Source organism: Coturnix japonica, chromosome 5 (genome assembly GCF_054131305.1).
Source record: "Coturnix japonica strain WE chromosome 5, WE-NBRP24, whole genome shotgun sequence".
Lineage (NCBI taxonomy): Eukaryota > Metazoa > Chordata > Aves > Galliformes > Phasianidae > Coturnix > Coturnix japonica.
Window position 1 is genome coordinate 25,097,430 of NC_140667.1, and position 24,688 is coordinate 25,122,117.

General features: G+C 40.5%; 1 protein-coding gene across 1 annotated transcript in view; it reads right to left on the minus strand.

Moving 5' to 3' along the window:
• The window catches only part of LOC107314852 (cytosolic phospholipase A2 epsilon-like), a 37,108-nt gene continuing 12,420 nt past the window's right edge, over positions 1-24,688 (minus strand). Inside the window, exons 6-23 of the mRNA XM_015864581.3 lie at positions 16,764-16,900; positions 15,852-15,980; positions 15,161-15,201; positions 14,552-14,594; positions 14,063-14,126; positions 12,964-13,133; positions 12,741-12,836; positions 11,987-12,024; positions 11,088-11,223; positions 9,913-10,049; positions 9,295-9,520; positions 8,170-8,284; positions 7,618-7,755; positions 5,748-5,855; positions 4,935-5,123; positions 4,022-4,188; positions 3,319-3,505; positions 1-786 (exon numbers count right to left, since the gene is read on the minus strand). Coding sequence (XP_015720067.2) covers positions 470-786; positions 3,319-3,505; positions 4,022-4,188; positions 4,935-5,123; positions 5,748-5,855; positions 7,618-7,755; positions 8,170-8,284; positions 9,295-9,520; positions 9,913-10,049; positions 11,088-11,223; positions 11,987-12,024; positions 12,741-12,836; positions 12,964-13,133; positions 14,063-14,126; positions 14,552-14,594; positions 15,161-15,201; positions 15,852-15,980; positions 16,764-16,900 — 2,438 coding nt within the window. The 3' untranslated portion in view covers positions 1-469. The remainder of the gene's footprint in view (positions 787-3,318; positions 3,506-4,021; positions 4,189-4,934; positions 5,124-5,747; positions 5,856-7,617; positions 7,756-8,169; positions 8,285-9,294; positions 9,521-9,912; positions 10,050-11,087; positions 11,224-11,986; positions 12,025-12,740; positions 12,837-12,963; positions 13,134-14,062; positions 14,127-14,551; positions 14,595-15,160; positions 15,202-15,851; positions 15,981-16,763; positions 16,901-24,688) is intronic.

Genomic DNA, 24,688 nt, shown 5'->3' on the forward strand with positions numbered 1-24,688 from the left:
TTCTTATATAAAGTTTAATGTTTATTTACATTCACATAAAGAATCCTTAGCTCCCAAATAGATTTTCATTTAGAAACAATGGACTTTGTTGTAGTTCAGGACTTTCACTCCTCTCTTATTACAGTGCAGGTAGAATACCAGCAGCCAATGTCATCTTCCACATGCCCTCATGTCCATAGAATGCAGCCTTGGCCTGAAGGGTCACTTCTGCAAGCAGGAGAACAGCACCTTGCACCCAGCCGGGCTCTGGGGCTTGTCAGCAAGGGAAGCACATTAATTCATTAAGGAAGAGCTCAGCTTTGTGTGTTTATGCCCTTCACTGACAGACAGGCTGCAGCACTTCCGATGACAAACAAAGTGTTTTCAGCAGTCTTTGGCTTTTCACTACCTAGGCAAATTCCTTTCTTCTTTATTTTCTTTTTTTTTTCTTCTTCTTCTTTTTTTTCCATTAGCAGTGCTTACGGATGTTTTATTTCATTTTCCCTACTGCTGAGCAGTTGGGCAGATACTGGGATGCATCTCTGTTGGGCACACCCATGCCATCATCCCCAGCAGGTGGTGGTTTTTGCAGTGGTTGCTGTTTCTTTTGTTGCTTTTTCCGTTCCACTGCTACACGCAAGGCCTGGAGAATCAAGTCTTTGTTATTCTGGACATTGTAGTAGCTTAGGTTCACCAGTTTGTCAAAATCTTCCTCTGAATAAGTGAGGTTGTTTATGTAGTAAGGACCACAGCTATTGGTAACATCAACATCACCCTCTGCCATCTCTGAGGGACTGCGTCTCACCCCTAAGGGACAAACAGTGACTTGGTTAATCATCAGAACAGCCATTATGGTCAGGCACTTCTCAGGCATGCACACACAGTTGATCACAACCCAAAGATTTCCCCTTCAGAGGCATTTTATTGCTGGGATATTTTACTGCTGGGACAAGGTAGCAGCCAGGTCCCCAGTCCACACTCTGTGCTGATGCTCCCCAGCCCTCACCTTGTTGCTGTGTCCTAGACATTGCAGCACCTTTCATTTCCAGCTAAGGTGGCAAGTGAAATATGTTTACTCTTCCCTTCTTTCTTCCCCTTCTCCCAAAGCAGGTAACCACAGCCAGTGCTTCACTACAGCACAGTTTCTTTCCAGGCAGTGAGTTTTTGATGCCATTGCCAGTTTCTGTTCCTTCTGGCCCTGCTTCCACATATTATATCCCGCACTGCTATATCTCCAGAATAGACTGCTGAAAATGCAGACATCTCAGTGATTCAAGCTTTCCAATTGCAGAGCTGCCTTTTCGGCAACCTCAGCTCTCCCTTGGCTCTACATAATCTGCTCAGCAACTCTTATTGCATGCTGGGAAGTATTTTTCAAAGATATAGAAAACAGACCTCAAAAGTGACATTCTCTTGTTTAAACTCAGGAACTTCACAGAGCCACAATCAGAACACAGCCCAGCAGCAAATGGCATAAATATTTTCTGTAATTTCACAAGCTACCTGCTGCTATAAAAACTACAAGCTTTATGTAACGTCAGTTGCTATGCTGGACTTAATGTTTCCCAAGATTTGGCTGAGACGCTGAAAGAACCTTTCAAGCCCAATTCATCATCCCAGCATAATCAGCACATACATCACAGACACAGGGAAAACAACCAGGCAGGCAGTCCCACAAGTGTAATCTCTGGAAATATTAGATTCATCATATAGGATGATCTGAAGACAAATTCAGTTAACTTATTTAATTCATTTAGTGGTAGAAAGCTAATTCAGAACTTGATTTGCAGGCTACCAGAGAGCATACATTTATAGGAACCTCCACAGCGTGTTGTAGGTACTGGGAAAAAAACACCCAAGGTTTATCCTGGAATCACAAATCTCAACAAATTCATGGATATCCAAAGCATCAAGTACACAATGCTTATTCTTTTTCACTGCCTTCATATGTCACCTGTGACTCAGAATAAGAGTTGACCTCAGTTGGACCTGACCATTGGTTCCCTATGCTCACAATGAGAGGATTTCTGATTTAGATGCTGTTTTTGACACAGCACTTCTCAATTCCTGGGCTCCAGTTTATGCCTTTGACTGCTAATAAACTGCAGAGAGTCCTCACCCTGGACCTGAGGGAGGGGAGAGACCGTTGTGTGCCAGCCTCCAATCCTGGTATAGGGATTCCCCCACATTTTCTTCTTTCTACATCACTCACACATATCCCACTGGTTTTCTAATGAACAGCTGCCAAGAAGGAAAGAAAGAACTGACAGCCCAGAAATGGGCACTAGTGCTGACCAGGCTTGAAAATCCCTTTGCTATACAAGCTGGTGGATGAGCTTGCTAAAGAATAACCACCTGTTTACAGAATAGAATTGATAGTAGATGCTGTATGGTTTGGATTTGGGCAAGGACATGGCACTGAAGCACTGTAAGCTAAGCTGCTGTCTGCCCACTGCTAGCAGAGGATGGGCATGCATTCCCAACCTCACAAGGATTGTACAGGTCTGTGCTGCTGCTTTGAAGGGTGGGTCCAGATACAAGGTGGCAGACTTGAAAATTAATGAAAAGGAAAAAAAGAATACAACTGGGGTGTTTTGTTATTACATTTTATGGACCATATACCACCTGAGAGCTTTTGGTTTTCAGTACACTGTGGGGCTTTGAAGTGATTAAAAAGTGATCTCATAGCATGAGATATGGATTCTAGTTAGCATCAGAAGCAGTAACCAAAACTTTTGACACCATTAGGGGTAGAATAGAGCTCTGTCAAGATTAATCTGTTTTGATATGACTGGCAATGCTGCTATTTAAATTCTTTGAAGTTTTAAAGTAGGGCCCACTATAGTGCACAGAAACTGTCTGTGTGTCTCAGCTATAATTTTCATCATTTCACCAGTTCACTTTTGTTTTCAAGGTTATCTGCATGAAGTGCAAGCCTGGAAATGATTTAAACAATGTAATCCTTCAGATTCCCCAGAGCATTCCATAAGAGGAAAGGAGGAGAGGTATGAGAGGAAATAGCCCTGCTAATTTCTGCCATTGCAGATAAACAGAATACACTTTTTGTTCTTTAATTCCAGAATCTACCTATGAAAAGCCAAAACAAATAAACAAATTTTGAAGAAGGGCATTTTTGTTCAAGGCTGATCTCAGTTGCTGCTCTACTTTTGAGGAAAAAAATGTGTATTTTCATGTCTTACATATGGTTCAGATATAAGCAAAGGAAATTTGTGCCTACAAATATGTACAGGGTGGTCTGAATAACAGATATTGTACAGTAGAAAAGACAAAGTGGAAGGCTGCTCCCTCTGATGATATGGAGGGTGACTGTAAACTTACCAGGTGCTTTGTATTCCCTGAAGGTGTCATTTACAAGAGGGAAGAATATCACAATAGGGGTTTCTGGGCTCTCCTTTTCACCAACAATGTAGCATTCCTTAAGATGTGGTGTTTCCTTATCATCTGGCACCTCCTTAGGGAAAGGAATTCCTTGTTTTGCAAAGTACTCAGAGGCTTCTTTCAGAGGCTGGTTTACCATCATAAGAAAAGAAAATGTAATAAAGCATCAGAACATAGCAGGGATATTTTGAATTTGACCAAGCCCCAGTTTTACTGGGAAGGTTTGTGGAGTTGGGGCCAAGTTCTGAAAGATTATGGCGTGTACCCAAGTAAGGTGTTGGAGGCAGCTAGTGGAGCCCAGCTCTGGAAGGCCAGGTAGCAGGTGATCTGAATCATATGTGTCTCTTCAGAGCCTTTGCATTATGGTGTCACAACATTTTCAGCTGCATGGGTTCTACATCTAACTGCTTTCAGATCGAGTAAAATACATTCACACACAAAATGGGTAGAATCAGTTTACTAAATGCTTACTTTACTGATAACAGCATAATGCTCAATGAATGCATGTGACCCCAGTGATCTGTTAGCTTCTTACTGCTGCCTAAATATTGATAAAAAGATGTTCTCTGAGTAGAGGACTGGCCATTCTGGAAAGTGAGAGATGAAGGAGAGAGATCATTAAAGAGGAATCTATAACACTCACCCTTGTCTGGGAACCTGAACTGTAGTTGAAATGCAAAATGACATCGACTTTCCTTTCTGGTCTCATGAGTGGTGGGTAACTGGTAGCAAAGACAAATGCAGTATCGATCAAGATGAGGTAGTCTGCTGCTCCTGTCAGGTGGTTGGGCTGAGAGTCAAGCTGGCAGTCTGGAAAAGAAGGATTTGTTTTTCAGGGGATGTGCTCAGTACTCAGTGCTCAAATTCAGATGCTCTGGTATGTTGAGGGAAGTCAATTATGGCTTTGTTTGTAACTCTATTGGGCCAATTTTTTTAATAGGGAAAAAAATTAAAATTGCACTTCACTGTCTCAACAGAATAAAGAGTGAATATGCTCAGTGCTGGGCAAGCTGTGAGAACAGGCACAAAGATATTAAGGTAGACTGCCACAGCTCCTTGTGTAACATAGAAGATCTGGTACAGACTGAGCACAAGCTCCCAGCTGGTGCAACAAGGAACACTGTTATGAACATCCTATCCTTCTTACAAATGTGAAGGTAAGATGAAACAGGGCTCCAACACATAACTCCTGAGTACTATCCAGGCAAGAGACAGCACATGATGGCATGAGTTCCCTGCCACAAGAGTGTGGGCTGGCTGGCACACCAACTGGTGTACATTGATTGATTACTTGCTATTACTTGCGGGTCCCTTCCAACCCGCACCGGACTATTACTATTACTATTATTACTATTACTATGCTTTGGAAATTTCTTAGGAACTTACTTTTGAAGCTTCTCCTACTGAGTAATTTTACTTTTTTGCAACAGTTTCGAATATTAACAGGGAATGGGAACAGAACTAAAAAGCAGTCAGCTTGTCAACCAATTCAGTATTGCATACTTTTTAAAAGGATGGTTTAAAATATACCTAGAAGTGGGATGCTATTACCATACCTTTCCACTTAGAAAATTCGCTCTCTAGGTAGTTGTTGTTCATCTGGAGGCCTTTTAGGAAGTTAAGGATATCTGAAGCTGCTGGACGTAACGTGACGACATCTCGGAAGATGTCTGAAAAGCTGTCAGTGGGACAAACCACTCGAGTTTCCAGCTCATTGGGTCTTTTAGGGAACAGGGTTTCATCATCTATAAAGGAAAGGTTAACAGATCTTTTTATGTAGTAGCAATGTTGAGGTCAGTCTACACAGCCATAATTTTATTACATTTCTCTTCATTTTTTAGTTTGTACTATGTCTGTGTTGTACGTTTCCTCTTGAAATCCCATCCCACGAGTGTTAACTTGTTGGTGGGTACTGCATATCTCATCCTTGTGATTAATTTGGAAGGACCTGCAATAGTACTTGAGTTTATATTTTGTGGGATCTACAGAAGCAAGGATCATGCTTTCTTTTCTTTCAGCGTAGCTTCAGTACACATTTAAAGTTGCAAGAGGAGAACTGGAAGCATGTGGGAGGTATCCAGTCACTCCTACTACACAGGGACATTTTTCTCCAGTTTTAACCTTGTGTCAATATGAGGGCCATACTCTTTTTTTCCCATGACAAATCTTGTGGATTCTTTTCCTCACACAACTATAATGATCATCATACTGTAATACCCAGCATGAATTTTCTCCTAGTTTCAATGTTGATTGCAGAATTTCCTGAAGAAGGAATTCTGAAATTGCTTTGAAAAATCAGTGTGAGAAAAACAAAAACAAAAGAAGATCAACAACAATGGAAAAAACATTATGGTATAAAAATAACTGACCTATGTCAGTAATTCTGTCTCGGGTCCACTTGTGCCAGAAGTCTTCTGAATTAACAGATATGTACCAAGCATCCAAAAGATTCAGGGAAAAGACGCTGCTCCAGATCCCTGTGGCATAGGATATATTTGGCAGAAAGGAAACCAGTGAAGACCTGGAAGCATTTTGATTCACAATGACCTTCATTATTTCCTTTGTTCTCCAGCAAACTTTATTCATTACATCACTTTTGTGGGTAAACAAAAGGAACCATCTTTGTGAATCAGTATATTAATCCAAAATATATGTAATGAATTTGATTTATCAGTACGTATGAGCAGAGCTGAGAGTATTTTCAAACTATCTACTAAAATATACATTTTTGTAATGTTACAAATAGCATCTTGTCAAGTAAATTTACTATTTTCCAGCTGCTCTCAACATTTCCTGTTCTGAAGTTCCCAGTATTTGTAGTTCTAAAGGCTTTATTTATTGGCACATAGCACTGTTACAGGTACACAGCTGTCACACAGGACTGCCAGAAAATATCCAAGAGTCAGAATGAGAAGTCTGACTTACAGCTTTTGGAAATAGGAATTGTAAGAGCATTAATCTTTTTTATTTGTCTTTCAGGTGTATGTGTATTTTTTAGTTCTTCCATCTATCAACATACATTAAATTGTTTTGTTTTTTTTTTTAAAAAAAAAAAAAAGAAGAAGAAAAAAAGTAATAAATCAAGGATTGAACTTAATGGCAACCCAGACTGCCACCTATCTGCAACCTTTCAGGGTAAGAAAACACCATTCCCTGGTGTGGTTGCATATACTGTATTTGCAACAATGCCTTGCTATACCCTCCTTGCTATACAAACTGGAACCAAACATGGCATTTGTGGGAGAAACTGACTGAAGGATGGAAAGGGCTACACCCAGGCAGCTTGGCCATGGCCTTTACCTTTTGGGCAGAAAATGCTCTGCTGTACAAAAAGGAGCTGTAGGACCTACACAGTCTCTGCTCTGTTTAGGGGCTGAGGTGCCAAGCAGTTTGCTTCACTCACAGAAAACCTTTGGAATAACTGTGTCACTGAAGTAAGTAATGCTGAATGAGGGGACTCTGGGTCAGTGGCTGGGAACGGAGACAGAAACATCCGAACATTGCTCTGAAGAAGTGGAGAATGCCAAGGAGAAATGTGTAGGAAGTGGGTTGGTGACCTGCTGACATTTCTGGCCATGGAAAAGGAGATGCAGGCACTCTGTTGGATATCAGCAGGAAAGGGGATGTTGTGGCATCAAGCTGCTTTCTTGTGCCTCCCCATGAGCTACAGTGAAATCTCCAAACAGGCAAAAAGCCTTAATTTCTCCAAGTACCCCTGAAACTTCCTTTGTGCAATTGGTGGAAGCTGGAAGAACAATGAGGCAAGAGATTGCTTTCACGAAAGGAAAAAAACATTTCTTAGTGATTTTATTGTTCTTGTGCAAGATGGAAAAAAAACATAACTACTAAGATCTGTCACTGGAGGACTGATCAGTGTTTGCTGCAGCAGTAACGTTTTAGAGAAAAGGCTTTACTGTAGAGTCTTGGGCTAAAAAGGGATTGCTAATTTAAATTATGTATGATGTTATACAATTTCTATTGCTAGCAGAGGTATGTAAATAATGCAAAGGCCTCATGTCAGTAAGTATAATCATATATGAAGTCAAATAAACCTTTTCTACTAAATAATGTTTCAGACAAAATAAAGAGTTCTTCATATGGTGACCTGTTGCAAATTCTTAAGTTTTAACAAATTCTTCTGGTAGATAAAAATATAAGAACTGATTCATTTCAGAAGAGGGGTTTGCCCAGGATGGATTATATTAAATTACATTACCTTTACCCAGGTAAACAAATTACCTTCCAAAAAGCAGATTCTTGATTCTGGGATTTTCTTCATCAGACAACCCATGAAGAACTCACTGCCAAAATCTTCTGCACGAATGTAGGCACCGTATTTCAGAAATCCTACCTCATAAGGAGTGAATTCCACCCATTCTGAAAAGAAAACAGCACAGACTGATTACAGCAGCAGAGGCTCAAATTAGTTGAATAAAAAGTATATTAGCCAGTTTAAGGCAGACTGGTTCTGAGCTAACATAGTTACAGCAGACAGCTTTTTTATTCACTGTGTATTTCACAGTATGGAACATAGTGAATTGCCTCCTTACATCTAAACGTGTCTGCAAACTTCAGGTTTTGTGGCACTTTCTACAGACACGCTGAGCAGGTAATTTCAAGATAATGTTCTCCATCACCCATATATTGAAGACTTCAAAGATTCAACTATTAAAAATCTACTATCTAATTGGCCCCTTTGGGGATTTGTGCACTTAACTGATTTATCTAACTGAACCTAAATGGACCCCTTCATGGAATTAAATGTTAAGTGCAGTTCAGAAGTATGATTACCTCTGAAATCCTGGTCGCTGACTTTATCCTTCACATTGAGGGAGAGGTAGATGGGCATGGGATTCTGACCGCGGTTTAGTGCCTGCTGCTGATCTGTGAGCTTCTGGGAGTCCTCCTGTTTTGAAGAAAGAAGAAGCAGAGGACTGTCAGATGACACAAAGAGCCTCTAATTTCACCTGAACCTGGGCTCTGACAACAAAGCGTACCAGACTGACTAGGATGTTCCCCACTGGTTTAATGTAGGGAGATGCTCTGATCCCTCTCTCTGACCCTTCTCTGTCTCAATACTTCAGCACACAAACGGTCCTCATGATATGGATGGTCTAAGTTCACATTAAGGAAAAAAGGAAAGATTTGAGATTTCAGAAGAAAATGTTGTTATTCACACTATCTTAAAAGGAAAAAAAAAATAAAAGGAAGTCTGGAAATATTTGAAAAACACTCTTGGCATGAAATATTTCATTCAGGAAGAGTAATATCTGTCTTTAGCATCTCAGAAGATCCTCTTTTCTTCAGGTCTATGCCAAGGTCCAGACAAAGTTAATATTCAGAGTGGCTTGTCTCTTTATTCTCCTGCCATGTTAAAAAAGAAAGATAGAGGATGGTTTGGTGCTAAGGCTTGAGGGGCAGCTGTGCTGCTTCTTTGCCTTGTCACACTGTGTAGCTCTTTTTGAAAAGAACAGTAGGATTTTCACTTAAATATTTACATATTAATTCAGTTGTTTATTAAGTTGTTCACACTAGAAGTTTTCTAAAATTTATTTTTATTCTCACCCTATCTGTTCCAGGTGTGATGTAAATGCCTGCATAATACAGTCAGCAAACACATGAAACTGATACTGACGAGGCGTGTAGGTCAGGCATTTATCTGAAAACCAGCCAGTCTTCTGCCACTTGAGAAAAGTGTGGTCAGGCAATGGAACAGGTTGCCCAAAGGGGTTGTGGAGTCTCCACCTATACAGGTATTCAGAACAAGACTGGACACAATCCTGAGCAACCTGCTCCATAGCTGCTCAGGCAGAGTTGTTGGATCAGATAACCTCCAATCTCAGCCACTCTGATTCACTTCTGCCCTCACCACTGTATCCATTAAATATGCAAATCTGAAAAGCCCTTCTGTTGTACCTTGTCACGGAACATAGATTCAATGATGAGTCCCCACAGATCTGTGAAACTTATCTGATGTCCTTCCTGTTTCCTTTGGCATAACTCTTTCAAGTAGTATTTCAGACGGTCTGGAGCAAAACAAGCCAAGAACTTATTTTTAAGCACGTGCCTTCGGATATCATTGAGTGATTTCTTAAGATTCTTCTGCGACCAGTCAGGATCTTCATATAAGTTTGTCATGGTCCTAAAGAAGAAAGAAACACAAGGAAAAGTGCAAAATCTCAAGCTGAGCTTTAGGAAACTGTGGAGGTTTTTGTATGATGTTTTTATTTATACAACAAAACACACATTCATGCAGTACCACCTGCATCTTTAAGCAGGACTGCCTTAGTTCCAGATGCTAACAAATACCAACTGAAGGAAATGAGAAAAAGCCACAGCAGAAAAGGAAAGCTTTTTCTTAATAGCACTGGCTAAAAATGCTATGAACAATGATAGCTTATGGTGTTGCAGGTAGTAACCACTAGACATTTAAATAAGGCTCCAACTAGCAGCTCACCACTGTAATTCTTTGAGTCAGTTACTGAAATCACTTATGGCAAACTCCAATGAAAACTTTGTTTATCTTGGCCTTACCATGTTGTGCCAGACAGACCAGTGATATAAGAAACACAGTCCAAGACATTCAGATCCTGCACACTCAGAAGGTGAGCATACATGGCTGTCAGAGCTCTGGTTCCACCACCCGTTGTCATGATTGCCACCACAGGTACCTGTTCAATCCCAAAATACATGCATTTAATAAGATAGTATGGGAGGGGAGAGAGCGATTTCACTGATTAGAAAAGAGAGTGTTGCAACACTGCTAAAGTAATAACGCTGCTGCATACCAGTGGTCTGCAAGGATAAGCAAGACCTGAATTTGTAATGGGGCATGGAAGGAATAAGAGACTCCCAGAAAGATTGTGGAGTTTCTCTCCTGGAGATCTTCAAAAGCCAACTGAACATAGCCCTGGGAAACCTGCTCTGGGTGTTCCTGCTTGAGCAGGGGCTGGATCAGATGGCTCCAGAAGCTCCTTTCAACCTCAGTCATTCTGTGATTTTGTTTTCCCTACAAAGGACTCGTGCAATTAAACATGAGATCCACTATCTCAAACATCAAAATTTCAGAGTGCTATTGCAAAATGAAAAACCATGATGAGCACAAAATGGTACCTCCTGCCACCTGAACCAGATTTTTACCAGATGCAATAGACCAGAAAACATGGGTGGTGTCTCACTGTTTCTTTGTGAGTAACAATAATATCTTATTCACGTTAAGCTTGAGAAAGCTGATCCCTACTATTGCATAGGTATTTCATGATAATACTAGATGCATCATTACTGATGGGTTTAAGAGAGCACTGACCAATTCAGACCATGTGGTACCAGAAGATAGTGACCCCACTGCCTCTTACAACTCTGTAGGGAAAGAGGAGCTATGTGCACCCAACCTACTTCATACATAAGCACAATACTTGGTACATATTGCACTGTGAATACTTTACTTACTTTATTCTGATCTAGCTGCAGATATTCATTACTGGTAATTGGGCTAGGTGACCTTTAAGGGTCCCTTCTAACACAAATTATTCTACAAGGTTTTTATTAATCTTCCCTATGAGTACTAATTTCTTCTGTAGAACAACAAATCTAGCTATAGTAAGTGCATTAAACTTCCTGATTTCCTGAAACTAAGGAAAATAGAATACAAATGCTGTATTTTGACCTCCAGCTGCACAGAAAGCAAAGAATAATTATGTCTCAGCTACCTCATCATCCTCCAAGTCCTCCTCCAACTGAAGAATATCCTTCAGAGCAGCCGCAACAACCTTCTTCCTTTTGCAAATGAAGTCCTGTTCCTGCGCGCACAAGTCAAAGCCCAGACGTACATCGAGGTCTTCCTGGCTGGAACACAATGTCAAGTACCTTACATCATGCTTACAGCAACATTCAGTAGTTAATCTGCTTCTACTTCATAAATTGACACGTCTTGACCATTATTCACATATAAAGCAGAACAGGAAAAGAAGAAATGTTTGATCCTAGAGAACAACACCACATCTTTGTCTGGACTAAGGGGGATCTTTTTTTTTTCCCCCTCTTTTGCCCACTCCATACTGAAGATGAGTGAAATTAGATAGAGCTGCAAGTAACATGACAGCTCCCTGCCAGACACGAAGCCAAAAGCCTGCAGAGGGCAGGATTTTGAAGATGAGTTTTAAATGCACCTTCAAAAGCTGTGCAGACTTCCACAGACTCCCTCACATCCCAAACAGAAGGTATGGTTCAAAGCCTAGAGGTTTCTATGAGTGCTTACACTGGCCTTTGATGAATAATACTGATCACAGTAAAATATCAACAAAAAATATTATGTGTTGTGGATAAAAACATCTTAACTCGTTGTATAGTCCTGTTACATAAAATCACAGCCTCTGAAACCTCATATTGTTCCAGGTCCATTTTATTTCATTGCCTGAAAAGAGGACAAGCCAACACTTAAAACACAGACAGTATCAGATGGATTGGAAATTGACTGACAATTACCCACAAAGGGATGTGGTTTAGTGGTGGACAGTAGTATCAGGCAGTGACTAGACTAGATGATCTTATAGGTCTTTTTCAACCTAAAAGATCCTATAACTGTATTAAGACAAATAAGATCTCTTACCATTTTTTTGTCTTTAAGAGCAAACCAAGTTTTCTGCACTGAAAAATCAAAAAGGTAAAATAATGAATATAGATATTTTAAGACAGTCTGATTTCCTCACACTCAAAGAGGCATAGCTCTTTTGGGTCATTACATTTACAGCGCTCTGAACTTCGTTAAACTAAGAGTGGGAGATAGGCTGTCCCCTCTGTATTTTGTTATTATCCAGAGATATATGCTGATTTAACAATTTAAAATTACAACACTATCATCTATGGCCTTCATCTTCCCTCTGTTAAGAAGTTCAGGCGTATCTTGCTCAAGTACTGCTTATCTACACAAAGAAGAGAAGAGCTACAGTGGTTTACATCCCTGGAAGGCTCCATCATTAAACTGTTCTAGAACAAACTGCAGTATTTCATGCAACAACATGAGATGCAAGGGTGAACTCCACATGCATGTGTGCATGCAGCTCAGTTTGCCTCCTAGGGTGCTGAGCCTCACCCCTCTGCTCTAGTAGCATCCAGTGACTTCCAGCTTGGTAAAGAACATGGATCATATAAGGAGAATGAGCAGCAGCTCAGACGTTTTCTTCTTCTTCCTTCTCCCATGATTTTCGCTCCAATCAGTTTACTTTATTATGTGTCACAATAGAAGCAAGGGAGTTTAGAAAACAATCAGTTCTGTATGAAGAGAGAGGGACTTCTCTGTCTTTGGAACCAGTAGAAATTTGGGAAAGTTTGCAAAGTATTCTCAACAGTCAGCAGATGCTTACCTTGCTGATTGCTTCCTGCTCAGAAGGGAGCGACTTCAGAGGTAAAGGCAGGGGGATGCTTCTGCTCTTCCTTTCTCTGCATGTCACACAAGCACACTGAAAAGGAGCATGGAGGTCCTTTTGGTTAAGACAGAAACGTTCTTCTCTTGCTGCCTACTCATATGTAAAGGTCAGTTCATAGGACTGTCTGACATGTTGACTACCATGTTCAGGGGTAACGTACAAAGCTGGGAATCCTCCTCTTCTTTGTGAGTGCAATATCCAGTGAGGGTTGCTTGTATTTGGCATAGTGGAAGAGAGTGGGATCTGGGAGAGGGGAATGAGAGCCAGAAGCCAGTGAAACTTTCTGCACTTCTTCAAATGATCCTCTCACTGTAAATGTTAGCTCATTCTCTAAAACAATGAGATAAAACGCACGGATTAGTTACTTTTACTCAGAAGAGAAAAGGGGGAAAAGAAGCAAAAGGCAGATTCAAATAATCCCCTTCTCCTCTCCCTATGTATCTGGAAAGCTGATCTCTGATTGTGATTCAAGCCCACACACTACAGGTTGTTGTGTCATTATAATAGACTGAACAAAAAGGCAGCTGTGGTTGTGATGTAAATGCCAGCAAGTTTTAGACAGCTGCATTTTTATTGCAGCTCCACGATCACAATAACTGCCACCACCACGTACCTTGCACTATAAGGTGTTCTCACATCTGCCAAATAATGAGCAACAATAGTTCTCAGTCCCCTAAATTAAGATCTGACTCTGCAGTAGTTGGCCATATTTATCAGAAGAGTCTGGCTAATCCTGCTGGCATGTGTTATGCATGTTCTGAGGTTGCGTACCAGATGCAGCCCCTCATGGGAGGTGGACAGAGGAACTCCTAGATTCTGGGTCTTGATCAGGGTCAGGTGTGAGCCAGCTGCTGAGTGGCTAACCCCTGCAAAAAATGAGGTGTGTCTGTGCATGTGCACAAGTCAATCTGTCACAGATCCTGAGGAAATTTAAGGGCAGGGACTATCACGTCTAAGGAGGTAAGATTCTTCAGGGGTTAGCAGTAGTACAGCAGAGGTTTTTAGGATCTCAGCTTGAGGTTTAGATACTTCCCATTCAGGCATCTTATGTCATTTCTCATCTTGCACAAAGCTCTCTGTACAGTCAGAACTTTGAACCTACACCTGCTGCAGAATAAGCAGTGTTCCTTACTGGAAAGATTTTACAAATTGCCTTAGATGAGGTCAGTAAAAGCTTTAGTATTTGGCTAGCACAATTTCTAGGCATTGTTAGAAAGGGTAAAGTCACTAATACTCAGTTAAAAAACCAGGAAGCTTACCTGCAAAGTGCTTTTTTTTCACCCTGCTGTCAAACTCAACTTCCAAGCAGGCCAGCTCACGGCTCTGTAACAGACATGACCAGAACAGGGAATTACATTACTGAGCCAGCCATCTCAATACCAGTGCTGGCAGGTGTTGGAAGGATCATTGCTTGAATGTGTGGGCTAAACATGCAGGAGTATTCTTCCAGACCCGGTGAAAAAGAGAATGAACTTTGCTATCATATGGTAAGATGGTGCTATACTAAATGAGCCGTAATTTTCTACGGATGCAAAAAAACAAAAGACAATGATAGCAGTCTGAAGGCTCCTCTAGAATCGTGTTGGCCTCCTTTAAGGGGAAAACAAAGCTCATAACTGAAGTCTCACCAAAGAGTGAAGACTTACAGTGTTTCCCTGTTTCCCTCACCAGTGTTGAAGTCAGCTAAGGGAAGGAACAAGGAAGGAAAGAAAGCAAGAAAACAAAGCAAATAATGTTTTATGTTTTACCACTACTGCCCCATTTGTGACGATGGCTTCAGGATGATCCTGGCTAGAAAACAAAAATAACATGTATCTTAGAAACTACATCATCTGGATTTTTATTTTTATTTTTTTTAAACAGGACATATTTTGCTGAGAGATAATGGTTTTATGTTCTCCTTTCTACTGTTCATAAAAGCATGTTTCATTTTCACTAGAAGCCACATAGCTTACAGAGCAGAAATGATTCAATTGCAATAAAGCACCTGGGAAGTACATGTAACAAACTTAGTACTACAGGTATGTCCCAGACTGGTTAGCAGTATTATCTTCAGCCACGAGCCATCCAGAGAACCTATGGACTTACTCAAGTCTGTATCACCAGCTTGTGGAAGTCAACTCCAAACTACATAAATAACAATTTTAGAAGAATGTTGTAAAATTAAAATCATGAACTTATTCTCCATGCTGTGGCTTTTTTTCTTTTTTCCTAATAGTGATCTGCTGATGCACACACTGAGCTTGGACAAAGGGAGACTGTTGATTGAGGTGATACCGGGTATATAGAACATTCCCCTGCATCAATGACTCTCTCTCTCTGAGCTGCTGCTTCCATAAGAACAGGGTTTTACTCACATGCTCTCCAACAGAAACTCAACTTCCAGCTCCTGACTCTCCTGAAAATGAATGAAAAAATGAGACATACTCAGCCAACATGTGCAAAGGTTTGCAAACACAGCCAAAGGTTTTTGCAAGCACAGTTTCTTTATGCCTTACTGAATAACAATATTCCATTTCTTGTTTGCTATTGTCAACATTAAAGGACAGATGCAGCTTTTTCTTCTCCGAGGAAAAGGAGATCTCACTTGTACTAGCAGAGCAAAGGATGTTTACAAGTCTATCTAGTAAACCTTCGTTTTTCGCAACTGCTTCCTTTCTAGCTTCCACATGTCGAGCACAACATTCTAAAACTTAACATTTAGAAAAGTGCCATAGTAAGTTGTGCCCTTGAATTGTTTTTGTTTTTATAATCTGTGTTAAGATTAGATAAACTGTCGTTTTCTGTCAGTTAAGTAAAAGTGCAAAGCTTCCCTAAAACTTCATCTGTCTGGGGCTTGGGCGTTTGGCCAGAATCTGCACCAGATGAAACCAACAGCAATTTGAGAGTGCTGAAAATTTTGCCATCAATGGACAGTTTCCAAGATTTTAAGAAATTTTGCTATGGTTGAACTCAGAAGTTGGTTCTGGTGGTACAAGACATCAAATCTACTACCTCAAGACATTCATGCTTTTTCCATTCTGGTTAAACTTCTGATTGTGTTCTTACCTGTGGATTCAGTGGGAATGCTACCATCATGCTTTTCCCAAGGGGGATTTTAGCTACATCAAAAAGAACAATAGCATGGTCATCATCACAAATGACGTCATCATCAGAAACAGTCATTTCTAGAACATTCTGGAAAAAGAAATGAAAAGTGTACAATCTGTTAGCTTGTCCTCAATAAATATAACATTGTGCAGCTATTCCATGCTCAGCATCAGCTTTAGAGAGAGGAAGTAAATAGAAAAGCACTGATGACAAATTAGCACCAGAGTAAGAAAATCAGTGTATTCTCCTTTATAAGGAACAGCTTATAGTCTTATCAACTAAGGCTGAAATGACATTATTATTCCTGTTTAAAAGTATCTCATCAAATGTAATATTTTAGGAAGTAATATGGATAACCGTTAGTACTATATTGTCCCATATCAACAGGAGCAGTAAAGCTCACTTCATTATTAATAACTTCCAAGGCTGACTTTTTGCACTCTTCTTGGGCTTTCCAATTTCATCCAGCTGCGTTCATTGAGAATAGTATGATTAGCAGTACTAAGCTGGATACAAATTTTAATTCTACCAGAATTTAACAGCTTCTTGGCTTTGATATGCATTTATTTCCTGTCCTCTCTGTGAAAGAGAGGTTTATCTGCTCTAACACTGCTTTGTAGATTTACTTCATTGTTTCTCTGTAATGTCACTCTGCCACTGGTTCTCTTAGCCTTCTGCAAGCAGGTCAGGCTCAATTGCTGATACACAAACAAAAAGCATCCGTGAGGAAGGAAGTGACAAAAGCCAAAGATGTTCACTCCAGCTTGCTAGAACTTTAAGTAAACTTAGATTTGTACTAGAAGTGTTGACATCCTGCTTTGTTTTAAACCAAAAGAAACAGCATACAGATAAGATGAGAGCTTCGGGTACCTTGACTTTTCTCTGTATCCGGAAGTAGAAAGTTTCATTCCACACAGGATCTCTGCAGTTCTTGATAGTTTTTGTTCGGAATTTCTCATCTGAAGCAGTTGGCAACCAGAGACTCACGTAGCAATCAGAATGGCTTACTATAGAAACATAGGCACAAAATGTCTGGCAGGGCAACAACAGCACAAAAGATGGAAGCACATAAGGGTTCTGTAGTTTGAACATGGATAAGAGACAGACAGTTCTTTCTCATATCCACAGGCCCATACAGGACAATAGGAACCATATAGCTACATTAAGATAACTTATTGTTCATTGCAACACTATTTTAAGAAGTGGAGTATCCAAATAATTATACACAGCCCCCAATGCATATATTTAAATACAGTTCTAGCCAGCAATATAATAATATAAGCAGCCAAAAGTCTTATATTGTCACTTATCAATATTTTTTTTTCAGTTCCCTGGTAAGTTTGCAGGAAAAGGCATTTGCCACATAGAAGTCTGTCCATATTTCGATCATACTATCACAATACAGCAAAATAAATACTTTCAAGTGTTTGCTACATCTTAACAGCAAAAATCCCTACATTACACATATCCCAGCCTTAGTCTCCCTGATGGACAGAGAATAGACAACAAGAAGAACTGGATACAAGTTTTCTCCTTGGTAAGACTGGGCCATTGCTCATCCAGCCAGACCTCTGAGGGCAGCAGCACCAAATGAGCCATACTGGCATGAGCAGTAAGCAAAGAAATGAATTTCAGCTAAAACAAGGAAATAGCAAAAGAAGACGGTACCAGACCCACTAAAGGAACCAACTGAGAAAGGTAGGGAGACTATAGGAGCTCACAAATGTAACAGAAGTAAACTTAATCCCAACATTTTTTTATCCTGATCTACTTTGCTTCATAACTGTTACGTGCATGATGGTATATGCTCATAATGTTTTTTACATGCAACCCTTATGTAAAACAAACAAACACAAAAAACATTAATAAGGTGAGAATTTGATCTAGAAACTTGTCTTTTCAAATTCGTATTTCTATGTCTGTAATTTAATTCCATGAGAAATATTAAAAGAATCAGGGTTTGAGTCTGATTCAGATAATAACTACCTGCCATGCCTTGCTATTAACCCTCCATGACAGAAAAATTAATTATCCCACCCATGTTGACTACTGTCTCCTCAGGTGGGGTAGGAAGGGAGAGATCTACTAGCAGTAAAATTGTTCCTTCAGTATGTCAAGAGGAAGCCAGGGATCCTTTTGCTGGTGTTTGCTGAAAGATCTGGAAGCCATTTCCTACTCCACCCTTATCCTCAGGAAAAATGAAGAGGCAGAAAGGCTTTGCAATTTGCAGATGAAGGAAAGGAACTTGTAGTTACTACAAGGATTCCAGTCCCATACGTCATGAGCCAAGTAAACACCAAAGAGATTCTCAGATATTGAACTTTTCCAGGAGCAACTGGAAAGGGCTGATCCATCCTATGGTATAAACACGTTTTGGTGAGAAAAGGGAAGAAAGGGAAAAATCTGGTCCCACAGCAATCGCTAAAACTACCTACCATGTGGGCAAAAAGATTAACAGTTGTTTTCTGTAAGCATGCACCAAGATTTGAGTAAGTTCAAGTGAAAACACTGACTCTGCTGATAAAATATTGTAAACCACTCACAGCCCACTGAAGCTGGCAGACCCACAGTGTGAGGGAGGAGAAGCACAGGCAAGCAGTGCCAGATGCTCACCAGCAGTCTGCAACACAGTCAGAATTATGGGCAAAATGTACCATGTCAGAGATTAAAAGAGAGGCAGTTCTGGAGTCTGTGCTCAGATACATTGCTTTGGGATTTTTTGCCTAAATACAAAGTATCACTTGAAATCTATGAGACCTGGTCAGGAGTTGTAAGGTCTCCCTGAAGGCTGATGACTGTCTGGCAGGGAGACCTTCATGTAACTCTTTGCACTGAATCTGAAGGAATTTCTTGAAACTGCCAGGTAAGCTCTGCACAAATGATCTAAGTTGTCTTTCTGTCTCTGATGGTGATTCCATAAAAAATATTTCAGTGTTGCAGGTTTTTACATAGTTGAAGTAAAAGGATAATATCTTGATTTTGGCGACTACTGATGTAGGATTCTATTTACACTGTACAGGAGGGCTGTAATTACCAATCTGTCTGATATACTGAAATAACTCCCCTCACTGCAGTATCTGATGGCCTGCCAAGCTATGATGTACTTAGCCTGATATGTGGTATCACCAGCTCTGATCTACGGTTTCTCAATAGGAAGCCTAGATCTCCACATGACTTCAGGCCATCTAGATTTTCCCTCCTCTCATTAATGCACTTATCACTCCTGATGCCAAGCATTCCAAAAACACGAGTCCATCTTCCCCCAAAATCACCAAAGCAGATGCAATGCGATGTACTTCAAAAACGCTACACTGATCTGAGTCATAAACTTTCACCTTTTTGATATCTGGTTACTATAGGATACAGGAAGAACTTTTCAGTATTTTTGCTGTGACTGCAAAGGCCAGTTCTTTCCATCTCTTCTTCTAAATGAGAACAGAGATGCTCTATCATTTCAACCATACAGGGCATATTTAAGACACAATAAAATTGAAAAAAGCTGACAATGCTAGAAGTCTGTGCTGAGCATGAATGATCTGCTACCACATTTAGAATCTCTTTTGTTACTGTTTCATCTACAGATTTGTTGGAGTGTTTCTGTTGATAAAACATTTACTTGAGTTTAAACGCTGAAATTATTTCTCCATATGGCACTGTGTTCATAAATATTTACTTTAAATAAGCTATTGACAGTTCTTCATCAAACTATGGAAGCACAAGCTGTATAAACAGGCAATGAAATTGATTAACAACAGGCTCAGCTGCAAGGCTCAAAGAATTGTAATAAGCAGCACAGTCTGGCTGGAAGCCAGTCACTGGAGGTGCACCCCAGGGGCTGACACTGAGGCCAATATTGTTTACCAACTTCATTAACAATGTGGGTTACGGAATGGATTTTGCAGATGATACAAAACTGGGAGGAGTGGCTGACAGATCAGGCCAGCTGGAACCTCATGAAGTTAAATAAGGGAAATGCTGTGTCCTTCATATGAATGGGAATAATGTCATGCACCAAAAAAAAGCTTAGGGCCAAATGACCAGGGGAAATCTCTGCAGAGAAGAAGCTAGGGGTTCTGGTGGATACCAGGTGGAACATAAGCCAGCAGTACGGCAGACAATGCCCTACAGCCCCCTGGGATGCATTAGAAGGAGCGTTATCACCAGGTAGCGGAAGGTGACTTCCTGTCAACTCTGCACTGATAAGGCTCCATCAGGAGTGCTGAGACCATTTCTAGGACAAGAGAGAGAGATGAACACACTGGAGCGAGCACATCAAAAGGTCACAAAGAGCATCAGGGGCTTGGGCCATCTGATATATTTGGAGGCACTGAAACAGCTAGGACTCTTCAGCTTGTAACAGAAAAGGCTCCACAGGATCTTACCAATTCATCTAAATACCCAATGGGAACAAGAAGAGAGTCAGACTCTCCTCACCAGTGCACAGTGAAAGGTAAGAGGCAGAAGGAACAAATCAAAATACAGGAAAACCCATTTAAGCATAGCAAAAAGGTGGGTCTAAAAAACCAAAACTAAAAAAAAAAAAAACAACCCAACAACTGTGAGAGTAGTCAAACACCAAAACAGGTTGGCCAGAGAGATTCTGGAGTCTCCATCTTTGAGATATCCAAAGCCAGCTGAAAATTGCACTGGGAAGCCTGCTTCAGCTGATCCTGCTTTAAGCAGAGGGTTTGACTAGATGATGTCTGGAGGTACCTTCCTCCCTCAGCCATTCTGCTTCTGGGTGTGATGGTAAGGGTAGCTTATCACAGACAAATTATGTATAATTGTTAGTAACAGATTTTGACCTTGAAGATGAGGTGAGGCGGGGCCATTAGGACAAAGCATATCCTTTTCCGGTGGAGAAAGAAACCATGCCACATATGTTTATGCCACAGTTAGTCTACATTCTCTGCCAATGGGAAGATGTGTTGTTTCCCATCAAATTCCTGCTATTTCCTACATTCTCCTTGATTTGTAAAGACAGCATCAGCTATCCTTCATGCTGTGACACTGATGTTATATATTCCTGTAGAAGTGGTGTTAATTCATGTGAAGTCAACTTGATATGCAAATAGGGAGAACAATAAAAATAACAGGGATGTATCATGAAAACTGTGATACCCTATTTACATAGGAGGACTTGAAATGATTAACCAGCTTCTTCAGTCTCTCTTATCCCTGGAAAGAAAACAACAACAAAAAACAAGGAAGAGCTAGCAAAAAGTCCTCCAGCTCATTCATTACTTCCTGAGAGCTAACAGAGAAATTATATTTGCCTTTTCTTCATGCTCTAGTTTTAATGCAACTTTGTATTGCTGGGCATCATTAGCAATTTCATGCCATGCATGGCTCTTACATCACAGCACATGTGGCAACCTCATTCCCTCATAATATAATGTCACTCCATGGAGATGCTGAGACATCTGAACTCACAGCCTTCTGTGTCACTAGTAGGCGTCATTTATACCCTCCTCTCATTTTCAGCTTCTTGTATAGTTGCTTTTGTGCACTGCTGGTCTATTTCTCATCTCTATCCTCATGCTAAAAATGGGACAAACATTCAGAACTGAACCCAGATAACCAGAACCACTAACAACTGTTTGCTGCACCATGAGGGTACAGTCCTATGACACGTTTCTAAAATTAACAGTCACATGCTACAATCAATCATGTCTATCAGAAAAAAAAGATGACAGCACTGAAAAACAAAACATATGAGAAAAACCAGTCTTTTAAGAACAATGAGCAAAAACTATGAAATTCCATCTGTCCTGTTACTTCACTTCATAATGCCCAATATATAGAGAGAGTTATACATACATACACATATAATTTTCTCCTAGTGAATTCCTCTCTACCTGCACAGACAGGTTTCCCTTGAATCCCAGTTTACCTCACTTCACCTAAGAGGAGGAGAGCTGCTCCTATTTCTCAGGCTCCAGATGACATCTCCAGGGTCATCTTCCTTCACCAACATTAAACAATATTACGAAGTCAATATGAAACTCACATCAAGTAACTTCTTATTAGATGACACAGTTCAAATTCAGCTTTGCAGCTAGCCAGTATTGATGAGGCTGATTATATTAGGCCAGACTTCCCATCTGCTCTCTTCACCTTTTCTGCATTAGCTTGCCCACACATGTTCTTCAGCAGTTCTTAGTGTACTGTATAACCAAAGAACCATCCAGCATAGAGACTTCCCTTTTCAGGAAGATCCAGTGAAGTCCAAAAGGTTTTCACCTTATCACATACTAAATAATGTCATTAGTATTACCCAGAAACCTGGGGAAAGTCATCTTTCACTTACAACAAAACAGCTCTTTACCTCTCTGACTGATGCCTTGTTTGACCACAAGAGTGGGGTAGCTCCAGCTGTGTGCTGCAGGGACTAATGTAAAATGAGTAAATGCTAACAATGGTGCAGCTCTGCACAACCATTTAGTAACTGATTTGTTTAAGGAAAGAAATTAGAAGATAGAGAACCTGAGCTACTATGGTCCTTCTCTCCTCGTCCTTCTGGCAAATACAATCATTGGAGGGTGTGTTAGAAGTGAGAAAAAGAGCTAATGCACTGTTTCCTTCACCACCTCATCTTGGTCAGATATTTCTCCTGTAAGTCACTGAGATTTATGAAAGAGTCTGGTGCGTGTACCTTCACCCTCCCGGAAGTTTCTACCCTGCCCTGCGCACCTACATCTGAGAAGCAGCAAGTAAAAGCACAAATAACCAAGAAAGTAAAGTCATTCTTTTACTCAAGATGTTCTGCATCTTTTGGGCTGAGGAAATAATGTGAAGCAGGTACTGGACTGTAAGATCCCATAAGCTTCATCAGGATTTTTTCCTGAACATCCTACCACCTCCCCAGAGTAACTGCATAGATGTATTAGAACCTGGTAATGACAGTCAGCACCTGCAGGGTAGCTGGATGAGTGTTAGTTTTCTTATCTTAGCACCCCTCTAATGCCCTCAGTGAGATCAGGGAGTGCCTGAAATCTGCATTTGAATCAAACCCATTATATGAATTGACATAAGGGTCAGCTCAGTACAGAGTGAAAACTAATTAACTCTAGTCCGTCGAGAACACCTGCATGACAAGACAAGTCAGAAACCTGTTGTGTTAAGTATGAAGCGAACGTCAGAGCTGAACATTACCTAAATGTGGAGGAACCCACAAAAGTGGTGGAGTGATACCAGGCATATGAAAAGGGTTAACTGGAGGAGTGGGGTGCTTTCTTTTTGCTTTAGTGTTGTCTCTGTGTTTAAACAGATACAATGGTTGCCCCGAACCACGAGCATGTACTGTCTACTAGCAAAGGCGTAGCAACAGATCTCAAGATAAGCCAAGACTCCCTCCCACACATCCCACAGGTCTCAAGATGCACATTTAAAAAACACCTAGGATCAAGCTGGGTATACGCAATAGTAAGGAACATCAATGGAAGTACATAAGAAGTAGCATTCCCTGAAGCAAAGATACAGCAAGTCAAAGAAAATTATAAAAACTCTAGTGGCATGACTGCACTTGCAATGAGAGAAAAATCATGTCCTCTGATTTTTCTGCAATCCAGTATTACAGACCATATGAACCCATACTTCTCTCCATTAGGATAGGTAATTGTCAGTAGTGACATCTGTGTTCTTAAAACTCCAAAGTGAGTGAAACATACAGAGGAAGCGATAAGTCTTTGTAGAATAACATTCCATTGAAGATGAAGTTAAAAACAAGTGGGAATATTTGGGATTAAAGTGTTGCCATCTCTGAACTATCCAATAGAAGTCATATAGCACTTGGAGAAAAACAAGAAGGCACCATGCCAAGTCCTTAGCCTTCCTGAAAATCTGTCTATGACCTGCTTGTTAGGTAGGAGGGCCCTTAGACCTGGATTACACCAGGATTCTGCCTGCATAGTCTGTACTGAGCAGTCTGATCCAGTGGAGTCTTCTGAAGCAAAGGCTGGTAGTAGGGTTTCCAGGCCAAAGTAATGTGGAGCAGAGACACCTGGTGCAGCATGGGCACCTCATCTCTTTCAGAAGATTGTGACTATTGTAGACATTGAGTTTCTAAATTCAGGAAATTAAGATAATCTGGGAGTCCTTGACATGCAGTAATACAGCCATCTCCTCTGAAGGCTTTGGCAAATGCACTGAAACTACTGTATTTTGGAGTACCACAGATAAAGAATAGACCTTGCTCTGTGCAAACAGAAATTGTAAATTACATTTTATACTCACAGATACCCAGATTGTAATTATTATTATTAAAAAGCAGGAAGACAGTGAGGTAATATATTATGTAAGACACCGGGCAGTGGAGAGGCTGGGGTATCAATGAACCTCAGCACAGTCTTCCCAAAAACAAAGAAAAGGCACAGCTTGATAAGAGAGAAGTATGATAAACTGATACACAAAGCTGCACTTACTAGCAACCTGTCATGTTCATGAGGCACACACAGGAATGGCAGAAGAAAATGGCAGAGAAAAAATACTGTGGAAATGTAGCACCCACTAAGGGTGGGTGCCAGCCAAATAGCACACCTTTTCAGAACACTTTGCACATGAGCTGTAACAAATGTACTACATACTACAGTCCCCTGTTATACAACTTTCAGTGTATGACCAGAGTCAGAAACATCCATAATGATACAGCTGATGTTGTGATGCTCAGGCCATGCACATTATACAGTTTCACTGAACTTTTGATACATACTGTAAGGAATACCAACAAGGAGTTAAGGGTGACAGAGTAAGGATTTCAGCCCTGTATTTTACATATTTCTTATAGATATGCAATA